The sequence below is a fragment of the Tiliqua scincoides genome, chromosome 2 (assembly GCF_035046505.1).
Source record: "Tiliqua scincoides isolate rTilSci1 chromosome 2, rTilSci1.hap2, whole genome shotgun sequence".
Classification (NCBI taxonomy): Eukaryota; Metazoa; Chordata; class Lepidosauria; order Squamata; family Scincidae; genus Tiliqua; species Tiliqua scincoides.
The window spans coordinates 29,627,130-29,641,190 of NC_089822.1; the positions used below are offsets into that span (position 1 = coordinate 29,627,130).

Consider the following 14,061-nt stretch of genomic DNA (forward strand, 5'->3'; position numbering starts at 1 on the left):
CCTGTGCTGCCCTAGCATTCAGAGGAGGAGTGACACTGAAATGGGCACTGCTTTATCCTGTGGGCCCAGGATAGCCGCCGGAGTCTCCTCAGGGTAAGGGAACGTTTGTTCCCTTACTGTGGGTACTGCTGGTGCAAAACCAAGGAGGCCCGTGTAGGGTCTCCAGATTGGGAGGGGGTATAGAATATGGTGGCAGATCTGCTGCTGTCCCTGACCCTGTCTCCGGGGCTGATCCTCCCCTCCCCTTGTCCCCCCCCCCACTCTTAATAGCTGCTCCAGCAGAGAAACTTACCGCTAGCTGCTCCCACAGCTCGCCATCCTGGAGCTGTGGCCCAGTGCGAGTTCTGCATCTCTAGCACCAGCAGTAAAGTGCCTTATGGCACTTTTATGACACCTGACACCAGTGATACAAGTATACTGCCAGTGCCAGTGCTGGGTTCAATAGGTTGGGCCCTAAAACAGATTATGTACACCTAAGCTAATATTTGTAGTATATAAAATTTCAGCTGTACATGGAACTGCTTGGAGATAAGTTTTGGGATACAACTTAAGTGTCTCCCAAGACAGAGGCTGGCTTCTGGCAGCCTGGAGTTTTAATGTATTTTTTATAGCTTTAATTAGGGTGGCTTTTTCAATTCTACTTCTTGCTCCCTGATTCTTGGGAAGGGGGTGGGGTAGGCATTTTAAATAAATTCACAACCAAATAATTGACTAATCAAATGTGCACATATGAAATCAAGTGCTTAGAGGCAAGCACACATCCATATTTGCAAAGTGCCGCAGGGATAAAGCCGCAAAGAAGCCCTTTTGCCTCTGGTAGTTCTGACACATCATTTGGGAATCATGATTCAGATCTGTCATGTAGAAGCCACTGCAAAATAGAACTTCTGTGCAGTAGAGCTCCTGGCTTTTCAACGTTAATGTCTGCAAGCCAGAATGTATACCAGTTGCAAAATCAGCAGTCCCTTTCAGATTAACATGCATACTGAGGTCATCATAAGCTCAGACTTGAAATTCCTCACTGAAACCTGCCAATGATCTGTTATCATCATGTTTACAATACTGTGGGGGCAAGGTTCTCAATGCTCAGGGAAAAATAAACTGCATTCATTAGCAGAATCAAGTTGCTCTTATTTTCAGATAACTTTATAATTTTTCATAACATTTCAGAATGTTGCAATGATGAGCTTATTATTCTAGTTTCACTCATTTGCCAAGCATTATGTGATTGGGTACCAGGAAGTTGTACGAGAAAAGCACAACAGGTGCAATTCTGCAAGACAGCAGTGAAGATTTTGCTATAAGATCAGAACAATGAAGCAGATGGATTTCATCTCAGTTGAATTCAGAGACTAGTGCAATGCTTGCACTGGTACAGTTTTTGCTGTACCCTGCAGGGAATTTTTGGCTGCTGGAGGTCAACCACTATGGGTTAACTTGGGTCTGTGCCAGATCAATCACTGGCACAAGTCCACGTTGACCCAGGAAGGTGGATCAGATGTGGGAAGGGGGTCAGGATTTGGCTTGTGCCACCACCACTAAACCCGCCTCTCTCCTGGACCTGATCCACCCTCCTCCATGCTTCCATCAGCACCCTGTTCTGCCCCCCCCCCATTCCACCCTCTGTAAGGCCTTTACTGCTAATAGGCCTTTGGGTGGCCACCAGTACATAGGAGGCCACTCTGGCCTCCCTACCAGCAGCCTGGCAGCACACATCAGCAGAGGCTGCTTTGCGACTGCCATAAAGCAGCCTCAGCTGCCACAACACACAGTGTACCAGTGCCTGACTGGCATGGCATTGGGCCATATGGGTCCTAATGTCTCCTACTTGATGATTGTGAACTGAAACACAGCTTCTTTGTCTCCATGTGAGTACACAGGGTGAAGGTAGGTGTTGGTAGGTTTGCAGCACTTGTGATGCTGTACCAGATGGTTTCAAACCAAAGCTCTCTGTGATCAGGCTCCTTCATTATACCACCAGTGCTTCCACTGCATTCTTGGTAGATCGAGGGCCAAATTAAGCACGTGCCTAAACTTGCATTGAGGCCTGATAAGGGTTTAAAAAAAATTCATGCACGTGGGGGGAACTGCAAAATTTAGTGAAACCTTTACCCAACAAAGTTTTTTAAAATTAAAAATATAATGTGAGGATCCACAATGGCGTTCAAAACTTTGGCAGGTTGAAAAGTACTACAGCATCCCAGCACAGTTTCACTGGGTTTTGTTTTCCCCACATACTATTAATCTTATTAATATTAGCTGTTAGTCATATAAATCCTTAGCCTCAGAGCTTGCAACTCAGTCTGAGCAACTCTTTTCACATGCAGTTTTGCATGCCACCCCAGCTCACCTTGGTCTCAGCCAAAATTCCCCCTGCTTGTCCAACTGTATTTTACAAATAGGAGGCATTTCGGGCTGGAAGCTTGCCTCTGTTATCACATGCATTTGTGCGCACATCTAAGCCCTATTCAGACGTTCATAAGTACGTAAGAACAGCCCCACTGGATCAGGCCATAGGTCCATCTAGTCCAGCTTCCTGTATCTCACAGCGGCCCACCAAATGCCCCAGGGAGCACACCAGATAAAAAGATTACTGGTGAACCCAGAGATAGCCATCATGCCAGGTGGACTTGTCCTCCATCCAACAATGAACAAACTGTCTTTGCCTGAAACACAATGGTTGGCAACCTTCAGTCTTGAAAGACTATGGTATAAGCCTACAGCACCCAGTATTCCCAGGTGGTCTCCCACCCAAGTACTAACCAGGCCTGACCCTGCTTAGCTTCAGAGATCAGAAGAGATCAGGCATGTGCAGGGTAACAGCCCAAATGGACAACATGTTCTTGCATCTCATCTCTGCAGGGAGACAAATGCATGTGGGGTTCAGAAGAATGGATTGTGCTGGCTTCACCCCCACTCCTGACACATGTGCAATAATCCCTTCTCCATCATTAGTACTTGCCTGCTGTGACTCATGCTAATCAAGAGGAGAGTTATGTTCCCAGGTAGTAATCACAGAGAGAAATTTCCCCACAGTTAGCATTTTTCACTACTGATCATAAGAAAGGAGTAAAGTGGAGTTAGCACGGCATGATCTTGTGAAGCCCACACATGTTCATCTCCCTGTGGAGATGAATATCTAAACAGGACTCTACTTTGACCCTTTAACATTACTGGTAATAGGAATAGGAAGCCAATACAAATATTGATGCACCATTGTTGTCTTCTGCTAGCAATCCACCCTCTTTAGGACAACAATAATATTGGTATTTACTTTATTTTCTTGCAGCTTAATTTTTGTGAAATACACAACTACCGCTTGTTCTCCAGTAACAAAAAAAGTTCCAAACTGGTGTTTGTTGTCTGCAGTTTCTGTAACTTACAAAATGGAGCAGCTCAGTACAGGGCCTTGGGGAGGTAGAAAACTTTTCCAAGCAGGAAGATAAGTCACAAGCAAATGCAGTAGGATCCCTTATAAGAAGATAGGGAATGTATGTTGATGTTAATGTTTTATTGTTTAGCTTTTAAATCAAAATTGGCCATGTGAATGTGTTCTTTATTTTCCCCACTGTAAATGATGACATTGGCCATGTCAGGTCAGCAGGGGAGGATAGCCCTTGCTTTTCTGATAGTGGAGTAGCACAGGAGCGTAGGGAGACAGCACAAGAAGCAGGTGATCCCAAACAGAGCCAAGGAAGCAGGCACAGGCTTGTTTGTTGCAGAAGCATGTATTGGTAAAGGAGCAGGCAGAAGAGTAGTCAGTCACATGGTCCAGAAGACAGGGATACAGCAGATAAAAGTCATGAGAAGGCAGTCCAAAAGCAGTACACAAACCAGCAGCATGGCACACAGAAACTCCACCACAACAACCCACACCAGGAGTCTGTGCTTACCCCATATATACTGGGGCCAGCCAATCAGAGTAGGGCGACCTCATAGTCACAAGACAATCTTGTGACCCACTCTGATTGGCTGTCCAGTGGTGCATTGCACCATTCCTCCATAGCCTACATGACTCAGCATTCATCTCTCCCCAAGTCACGTAACTCCCACCAGTAGCAGGTGCAGTTGATTGCATTAGCTGTGCTGCTTTGCTGATTGCTTCACACCAGGCCCAGATATCAGGGCCTCCTGCCACATCCTGGCTAATAACAAGCTCTAGCCTTGGATGCCAGAAACCTGACAGGCCAGAGTGTATTATGAGAAACAATATAGAGGCATCCCCCCATCTCAGTGGATCCCATATCCACAGAGCCACTCTGTGGTTCTCCACGTGTGCCCTAATCCCATAACTTTTATTTTCCTTTATTGTGGCGACAAGAACTCATGTCTTTTCCTTTGCAGCAGGTTATAGGAAGCTAGAGAAGGAATGCGAGAAGCAGTCAGCCAGAATGCTAGGGAAGGGAGACTAACAGCGCAATCCTAACTTGTGCTGGAACAGGCAGGCTGACTGGCCTGTGCTGTATCCAGCGCGAGTTTTAGGTTATAAGTGGCTTGGCAAGGGAAACGTTCCCCTTACCTGGGAAGAGCTGCTGCAGCTCCAATGGGTCTACTTGGATCTGCACCACCTAAAGAGTGGCGCAGAACTGAGCAGCCTGGAGCTGCTCCACGCTGCCCAGTACGGGGTCAGAATCCAACATAACTGCTGGGTCCTGGCCTGACCCTTGCTCTCCCAATGCCTGCCTCCCCCACCCCAAAACGCCTTTGCCCTGCCCTGCCCTCCCCTCCCCATGCTTCCCCCAGACCTCCACACTGGCCAAGCTTGGCTGGTATGGACTTACCAGGTTTCGGCGCAGTGGAGGCTAGATGCAGCTGGATGGGGGGACATCTATAAGTTATATGTCCTGAAGCCAATTTATTGAAACTATGCATTATATCTTATCAAAATCGAGTACAATAATAAGTATGTATGTAGTGACTGTATTACTAATATATTTTTTGTACTTACTGTGTTTCAGATAATGGAGGCCAGACTATGGCAGGTGGAAATAACTGGCCTTTAAGAGGAAGAAAGTGGACACTGTGGGAAGGAGGAGTGAGAGGGGTAGGATTTGTGGCAAGTCCTTTACTGAAGCAGAAGGGAGTGGAAAGCCATGACCTTATCCACATTTCTGACTGGCTGCCAACACTGGTAAATCTTGCTGGAGGACATACAAATGGCACAAAGCCTTTAGATGGCTTTGATGTTTGGAAAACAATCAGGTAAGATTCTCAATAAACTACATTGCTTGAATAAGATGTTTCCTTGGGATCAGATGACCAAGGAGGGACCAAATCCCTGCAACTCAACACTCAGGAGGAGAAATTAATTTGAATCCTTTTCAGTGTATAATGTGACTTTTGAAAATAGATTGCAAGTTTTAGTTACTTATCAATAGCAGTTAAAATAGTCTGTGCTAGGGCTGGGAACCAAACACAGTATCAAAGCAAAAAGATATTTAGCTAGTCAATAGAGGGTGTGTATCGTGGTAGTAGTAGCAGCAACTGTGAGCAGATAGTGCTTTGGGAAACCATTTCTGTCTTGAAAAATAAATGTGTGAAAGCAAAAAAATAACCCTCATATTACTGTTATAAATATGAAAATGGGTACGCTATAAAGTGCCTGGAGAGAATATAATTGGCAACTAAACTTCCATACATATCAATGTATCTACGTACATTTGTCTCCTATGGCATTCCCTGTTTCTCTGCAATATAACCAGAATTCCTCAGAGTGCTGATTGTTTTAACAATGTAACCAGATACTTCATAGCCATGTCAGAATGTAACTAGTTTTCAGTATCACAAGGTAAATACTGTGGAGAGGTGATAATTGCTTAATTAAGCTATCAGACCACAGAAAGTGGTTTGTGGTCTTACATTGTTTCAGCAGAGGTATTTCATTGAAAGTTTAATGGCTAGATTTTTAATAGATTGGATTAAGCTGTCTGAATTTTAAGAGTGTGATATATGTAGTGTGTGTATAGAATTATTGGCAAGACCCCCTGTGGAAGAAAAACATCTGCAGCATTTATAGTTTTGCAACAGACAAGAGCACATGAAATTGACCACAGTCTACTCCTTTCTTGATTCTGTCATGCTTCAGTTACTTACAATAGCTTTCTATTAGAGGTTTTTAAACTATTCTTGCCGGCCTAGGGTGATGTTTTTATTATTCTATCTGGTTGGGTGGACATCTCCAGAGATGCTTTGGATATTGGATATTTTCCTGTTACAGAACAAAGGGTTATATTGAATGAACCATTGACTGTTCTCCAGCTCTCTGATTTTTGTGAACTTTCCCACTTCTAGCAGATCAGCCAGTTTTCTGGTTGTCGTTAAAATTGCAACCATGGCAGTAAGAATCCTCAAATGTTAGTAACAGTAAAATGTGTGTGTGTGTGTGTGTGTGTTGCATCAATAGCCTACCTTTCTTCCATTATTTGAACTCAAGGCAGCATACTTGGAGTTCCCAGTGGCCATCCACCAGGCATTTACCAAATCTACCAAGCCTAGACCTTCAGCAGTGTGTCTGGATCATGTGCTCTCAAATCATGCTTTGGAATCACTACAGAAGCTTCTTTACAGATCACTTTCACATGACTTTCCCCACTCATTGACATCTATGGGAAAGGCCCTGCTTTGGTTCCATGTACCCGTGGTGCTGCTGCAACTTTGAAACCCTTTCCTTAAAAGAGGCCCCCCATACTACTCTGTTTCATAGTTTAGGAGGCAAATGGGTATTATCTACCAAGATAACGAAATTAATTTAGGGATCAATCCTATCCAACTTTCACAGCACTGATGCAGCCACAATGCAGCCCCAGGGTATTCCCTTGCCTTGAGGGGGTGTCTGTGACGGTCCCTTCCCCCACTGCAGGATGCATCGCATGCCTGGTGGCACAGCTGCATCAGCCCTGAAAGTTGGATAGGATTGGGCCATTAACAATTATTAAATTAATTGGTTGTTTTACTATTGTTTTTAAATGTATCACTGTGACTTTAGAAGATCTTCTAAAGATGCAATCCTTTACATCCTTACTCAGAGGTACTGTCTTACACTCCCAGGGTTTTGGGGTGCTCAGAGTTCTTGGTTTTTGAACCCTAGAGCCCTCAAGGACCCCTGTTTGGTAGTACTGCCACCACCCTGTATGTGCCAGTGTCTCAGTCCAGGGACACTGAGACCCTCTAGGCTTAATTCTATCCCTTGCAGGCACTGAGCACTTTCTTTAATTAAAGCCTCAGTCCTCAAGTTACTAGTCCTCAATGAGTATTTGGTAGCTTGCTGAAAGGCTAGGCAGGATTCTGAACCTTTGTCCCCAACAGACAATGAACAACTTAGTAAAAGGATTTTTGCTTTATTAAATACATAGGGTTACATAAAGTTACAAAAGGCAGCAAATGCTAGAGGCATGAAACTTCTAGGAAACATATCAGCATTAAAATAACAAAGCTAACTGGCTATCTCTATTATTCCCTAATTCTCACCTGGGTCAGCTTTCTGTTGTAGATCTTTCAGCGCCAAGTTACCTATGAGGCCACATGGCCCTGGTGGACCAGGCTCTCCCTGCGGGATGTTGCACCCACAACCTTTCCACCAAAAGACAAAGACACCCGACACCCCCTTTGGGCTTTGTTCTTATACTTCTCATGCTAACAGGATGCAGGTGACTCTGTACTTACTTAAACTGTCCAATCAGAAACTCTTGGGGACAGAATCTTCCCAAAGTAGGACTGGATGCTAGCTCTCTCCATTCCCTCTTTGATGGGCGCCTTTCTGTCTGTGTAGGTGCTACATTATCACCTTCCATTGAGTTGTTAATTCCCTTGGCTGTCGTTACTCACATCCTTGCAGCTAGGAACTGCAAGCCACTTCTCTGTTACTGGTTAGTTTGGTTCAGGCTCTACATGCTACTAGGCCTAACTGTACATATTCATGACAGGTACGTCCAATTAAACTCTGTAGGACACGCTTCTTAATAGACATGCAAAGGTTTCATTGGTTTATATTGTAGGTTTAAAGCTCTTTCAGTTTTAATTTTTTGGAAGGAAACGGAGGGTGTGCATACTAAGATGAAAAAATGTATCTGGGTGTTAACAAATGAAGAAAATTCATTTACAAGCAGCTTTACCTTGGTGTCACTTGTCTGTACAGTTGAATGGTTAACAGATTTCCGTGGTTCCTTGTGGGGATCAGAGAAGGAAGCATTAAAATAGTATTTGTAGATGTTTTCTATACTGTAGAAGGAAATGTAATGTTTTCCTCATCAACTTTGTTCTAGTGAAGGAATACCGTCTCCCAGAAAGGAGCTGCTTCACAACATAGACCCTATTTTTGTGGATTCGTCTCCATGTAAGTCTATAATTAATTGCTGGAGTTCTAAATCAGCTTTTTAAGGCTGGGGTGGAGGTGGGCTAGAAGCATGGTCTTCTTCTCCTTCTACTCTTGGTGAAAAATTCAGATAAGAATCAAACCAGCCGTGTTGTCACTTTGCCATACAGAGCTGTTGTGATCTCATCCACAGAGCACCGCTAACTACCCTCTAAATCATTTCCAGAGTCTGATGCATTCTCTTGTGCTCCAGAGTTACTCATATGTAAAATATAATGCAATCCAGAGCGTGGGACCGTTGACAGATAACCACATGCCTCATGGTACATGGTGAGGCACACAGCCAAAGACCAAAACGTCTCCAGCACTGAGGAGTAGCAGTTGTCTTCTAATAGCTGTGTGCACAAACATGTGGTTCATCTATAATAAAGCTCCATTGTTAGCCTTGTGAATGGGGGATGGGTTGGAGAGGGAAATATTCGTTCATACATGGCTAGGAAGTTCCAAGCCCCATGCTTTGAGTTGTAATCACACAAGTTGGAGTTTTTGCCAGTTTTGCTTCTTCACTAAACACTGTGGGATCTACAGTTCTTCCCAGCGGTTTTTTTTTTTTTTTGCTTTTTTTTTTTGCCAGAGACTAAACTTTTCAATACAGGGATTGTTCAAGAAAATTTTCATTGGAACCTGTCCTTTTTAACACTCTCTAAGTACCTTAATTAAATTACTATGTAATAACAAAAGAGTGTCCAAAACCACAGATTGCAGCCCTTCTCACATGGTTCCCAGGCTTTGCAGCCGTTTTGCCTTGCCCTGCCCAGTTCTTTCTCTCTCCTATTCCTCTGCAAAACTGCATTACTGAAGTACTGGAAGCAAAGGGGATAGAGTAAGGATTGAGTAACTGAATTGGAGTGGCACTACTTAAAAGCCAAAGCTGTCATTCCTTTCTGTCCCTTACACTATAGAAAAGCAAGTGGTACAGGGTGCATATATGTGTGTAAGAATGTAAGTGAAAGGCGGTGGGCGTGAAGAAAATATATTGTGGTTCTTGGGCAGGCCAAAAAGCATATAACTTCCAAAATCATACATCCTGTTCCAGACATGTATTTTGGTCCTCCTGCTGTTACAGAGCATTTTATGAAGTGTCAGGTGTACTAGCTGGCATACTGCATGCAACCTGGAAGCCATGTGTTACACCGGCCTGCTCATTTTGGTTTAATTTTCTGTAAATGACCTTGAGACCCTTTGGCAATGAAAGGCGGTATACAGATTTAGTTTATTGTGGCACACCTTTCTCCACTGCACTCGAAAAGTGAATGGGGTTGCTATAGAAAAGTTGCTCCTGAGAGTTGGGGAACCTCAGGGTTGACTTGGGTGCTGTCATAGGAGGGGATAATTGCTAGTAAATGGGCAGAGGTGAGCATGTGTAGGGTGCCTCCAGCTATTTTCTGGAAATTCTGCCCTTGCCCTGTAGGCCCCCCATACCATATCCCACACTCAAGGAACCCTTGAACCTCAATAGTAGTTTTTTTGGGAGCTAAGAGGATGCAGGTGCACATCTACTTGTGCACATTTGAATGCAGTTTAAATATTGCTCTGGCCACCACAGGTTTCAAATAGTACATAGTACACACATGCAGTTCTGCATGCTTAGAATCCTTTTTCACTTCCATTCTAAGGTGTGGAGGTCAGAGGCAGGGCCAATCACTAGTTAGCAGTCATTGTAGCAGGAAGATAAAATAACTTATGGCATCATCCTATCCATTAGTTACTCTGTCAGAACACACACTCCAGCTATCTAGCTGTGGTATATGCCACATGCCAGAGAGCATGGCCTGGCCACAGCTGCAAGCAGCAAGTGACCAGGTCACATGGCAGTGGACACTGGGCACCTGCCAGCCAAGGTAAGACTGCACAGGGTGTAGGGGGAGGTGGTAGAACAGGACGGGGTTAGAACAGGGACAACTGTTTTATTCCCTGAGGATGCCTCTGGAGTCCAAAACTCCCCCACAGGATATAGCATGTGTTACATTGGCACAGCTGCATTGCCACGTGGGGAGTTAGGTAGGATTGGGTTATTAGCCAGACAACACATGGAATCAGCTCTAGAGGTGATTTTCTGTGCCAGGGCTCTAAGCATGTGTCAATTACACTTCCTTCACTGCTAAACTTTATAATCTCATTACCCCAGGGCTAAAGGGGAGATCTTTCAAACAACAAGGTGTGTAGCCTTCAGAAAATCTTTAACCTCCATTACTTTTAAGAAATGAGCCAGTGTACTTAGTGATGCACTGTGTACCTGGTTGCATGTTGCATCTTCACTGTATAGAAGCAATGTTCTGACATTCTTCTGTCTTCCTTCAATGTCCCTTGCATCATCAGCATCTACTATCCAAGCCATCCTCTATCATTTTTTATTCTTGTAAAAGTATATATAGAAATGGCCTGGCCTGAGACTAGTATCTATAGAACTTTTTCCCAACTTCTTAAACTATAACTTCAGAAGTATTTCCAGGAATCTACTTTCCTTGCTAGTTCTTCTGTGCACATCCTGCATAGCAAAGCTACTGCGATTGAGTCACTGCATTACCAGCTAAGCTCCCCAATCTTAGACAGAAACACCTTCGGAAATGGATGTTGGGTGTTCATCTCCCTGGACTAAAAAGGCCAATCTAGGACATACAATGAACCCTTACTTTACTAGTAAATCTGTTCTGGAGACACCATTGTACTGTGAAGATATTGTAATGTGAATCGAATAATGTATTGTTTTTAGTAATTTGGTCCAAGACCCCAACTTCTGCCACAGAACTAGGCTATTTCCCTCTCTAAAACATGATTTAAAAGTTGCCTACTGTGCTAGTTAGGTGCTATGGTTACATTAAAAACTGTTCCTACCAGCTGATGGCTTGCAGGCTTTGACTTCAGTTCAATCATTCCCTCAATGCACATACAGCCATGATACTGAGAGGCTACTTCAGAGACTTTGCCATCCATCTCTCCTTCTCTCAAACACACAGAGCCACAATGGTAGGAGCTGTTTAAAGGGCTTCCATTTCCCTTCCCCTTGATCCTTCCCTCAACACAGAGAGAGAGAGCGAGAGCGAGAGAGAGAGCTCCATATTAACAAGAGCTCAAAGGCTCTTTCAAAGCCTTGCATTTGCTCTTTCCCTCAAACACACAGAGCCGCAATGTTGAACAGGCTGCTATTGGCTGAGTGGCTACCAAATGCTTATGTGGTCAGGATTTCCTTTATGGGAGAGGTTCCCAAACTAGGGCTTCATGATGCCCCAACCATGGAAGTTCTGTCTCTGTCCCCTTAAGGGGCGGGGTGATGGCGAAGGCAGTGACACAATAACCATGATCATGCCACTGCCAGGGACAAAGGGTCTTTTTTTTTCCTGGTCCTCTGAGGACTTGCTATTCTTGGCAGCCTGAATCTCATCCATTTGGTCCAGACCCGGCTTTGGTCCTTGGATTGGCGGAAGGCTGTAAGGGAATATTTCTTCTTTCCTTGCCGCTGGAAGCACCTTTTTCTTATCCCAGTTTTTACTAGACAAGGTTCTAAGGCCTCCCCAAAGAGCTTTGATCCCATAAAGCAGCGGTTCCCAAACGATTTGGGAGTTTGGGTACCACTGTAAGTACTTGCAAGGGAGGGGTGAAGACAGCAACCCGATCACCAAGATCATGCTTCTGCAGGGGACATAGCTTTTTTTTTTTTTTAACTTACCCCTGGGAGTGTCGGCCCTTCAGAGGCTGCAGGGAGCCCGTGGACTCTTGTGCAGGGCTCCCCAAGCCTCAAAACAGCTAAAATTAGCGGTCGCGACCCTTTTCCAGTTTTGCAATTGCAATCTAGAAGATGCATTGCTATTTCTGCAGAAGGAGGTGAGGACCTGAGCATTTCCTGTCCTGCCTCGCTCAACTAGTATGTCAGCTGCTTGGGTAGATCTTGAGGAGTCAGGAATGCCCCCCTTCTCTACTAAATTGTCCGTACAGAGGAAGAACATAATAGGTATATGTTTCAAATTAAGTTCACTTGTGTACATTGAAAGAAAATATTGCAAAATCATACACATTTGTTATAACTTTGCATTGTTCCTTTAAAAAACAACTCTCCGAGTTACTGATGGCTTGGCAGCTGTGAGGGTGACGTCAGCTCTTCTCTTGTGAAGGATCTGCTTTCTTTTAGATAGTCTTATGGCATTTCATCAAGTTTTGGTGATTCAGCTGAATTAAAAACCAACTGGCTTTGAGTCTAAATTCCCCTAACTGCTAAACCAAACATATCCCTGACCACACAGTCATTGCTAGATGGCCTGTCGCATAGCAGCAGTGAAACTCAGTATCCGATTGTAGACAGTTTTATTTTTCAGAATGTGACTTGAATGGCATAGTGAAAGTAACTGAACCTTTGGAACTGAGGGCTGTTAATCAGAGCCTGTCAATATGCTTCTCCATGTGGCAAGATTTCATAAATAAAAGAGAGAGATGTTCAGAATCCTTCACGTGGAAACATTTTTCTTACCTACTTGAGGAGGAAAAGACAGTGTTTTATCATGTGCTTTGAAGAGTTGACTTCTAAACTAAAATAAACTTCCTGATAGGTGGAGATTGCTGTGTAAGACTGCAGTGTTATACTTCAATGACAGTGAGCCCCATTGAACTTAGTTTTGAGTTGACATGCATAGGATTGGCCTCGAAGCGCCTTTCACCTTCACTCAAAATTCTATAAAAACATAATGACATCTACATCTACTGACAGTAATTAATTCTTTTGGATGGGATTACTCTTGAGAGCATAATTCCTAGAAAAAAAAAAAATTAAGAGACACAATGAAATTAGCCTTTTACTTAGTCTGAGCCAATTTAATCAAAATTTGGGTTACTGTCTTTGATATCTATAAGGGCGTTATTTCTTGTATACAGTACAGTATTGGCAACCTTCAGTCTCGAAAGACTATGGTATCGCGCTCTGAAAGGTGGTTCTGGCACAGCGTCTAGTGTGGCTGAAAAGGCCAAGCCGGGAGTGACAATCCCTTCCACACCGGGAGCAAGTGCAGTCTGTCCCTGGTCTGTCTCCCTGGCTATGGGCCTTCCTTCTTTGCCTCTTAGCCTCAGACTGTTGGAAAAGTGTCTCTTCAAACTGGAAAAGGCCATGCTGCACAGCCTGCCTCCAAGCGGGCCGCTCAGAGGCCAGGGTTTCCCACTTGTTGAGGTCCATCCCTAAGGCCTTCAGATCCCTCTTGCAGATGTCCTTGTATCGCAGCTGTGGTCTACCTGTAGGGCGCTTTCCTTGCACGAGTTCTCCATAGAGGAGATCCTTTGGGATCCGGCCATCATCCATTCTCACAACATGACCGAGCCAACGCAGGCGTCTCTGTTTCAGCACTGAATACATGCTAGGGATTCCAGCACGTTCCAGGACTGTGTTGTTTGGAACTTTGTCCTGCCAGGTGATGCCGAGGATGCGTCGGAGGCAGCGCATGTGGAAAGCGCTCAGTTTCCTCTCCTGTTGTGAGTGAAGAGTCCATGACTCGCTGCAGTACAGAAGTGTACTCAGGACGCAAGCTCTGTAGACCTGGATCTTGGTATGTTCCGTCAGCTTCTTGTTGGACCAGACTCTCTTTGTGAGTCTGGAAAACGTGGTAGCTGCTTTACCGATGTGCTTGTTTAGCTCGGTATCGAGAGAAAGATTGTCGGAGATCGTTGAGCCAAGGTACACAAAGTCATGGACAACCTCCAGTTCATGCTCA

At 44.4% G+C, this 14,061-nt stretch overlaps 1 protein-coding gene and 1 pseudogene across 1 annotated transcript in view; one reads left to right on the top strand and one right to left on the bottom strand.

The window, feature by feature from the left end:
* ARSB (arylsulfatase B) overlaps nucleotides 1–14,061 on the top strand; it is an 83,545-nt gene that overhangs the window by 45,309 nt on the left and 24,175 nt on the right. The window contains exons 5-6 of the mRNA XM_066617070.1: nucleotides 4,959–5,202; nucleotides 8,262–8,332. Of these exons, the coding sequence (XP_066473167.1) occupies nucleotides 4,959–5,202; nucleotides 8,262–8,332 (315 nt within the window). The remainder of the gene's footprint in view (nucleotides 1–4,958; nucleotides 5,203–8,261; nucleotides 8,333–14,061) is intronic.
* Nucleotides 2,715–2,833, bottom strand: LOC136643035 (5S ribosomal RNA; annotated as a pseudogene).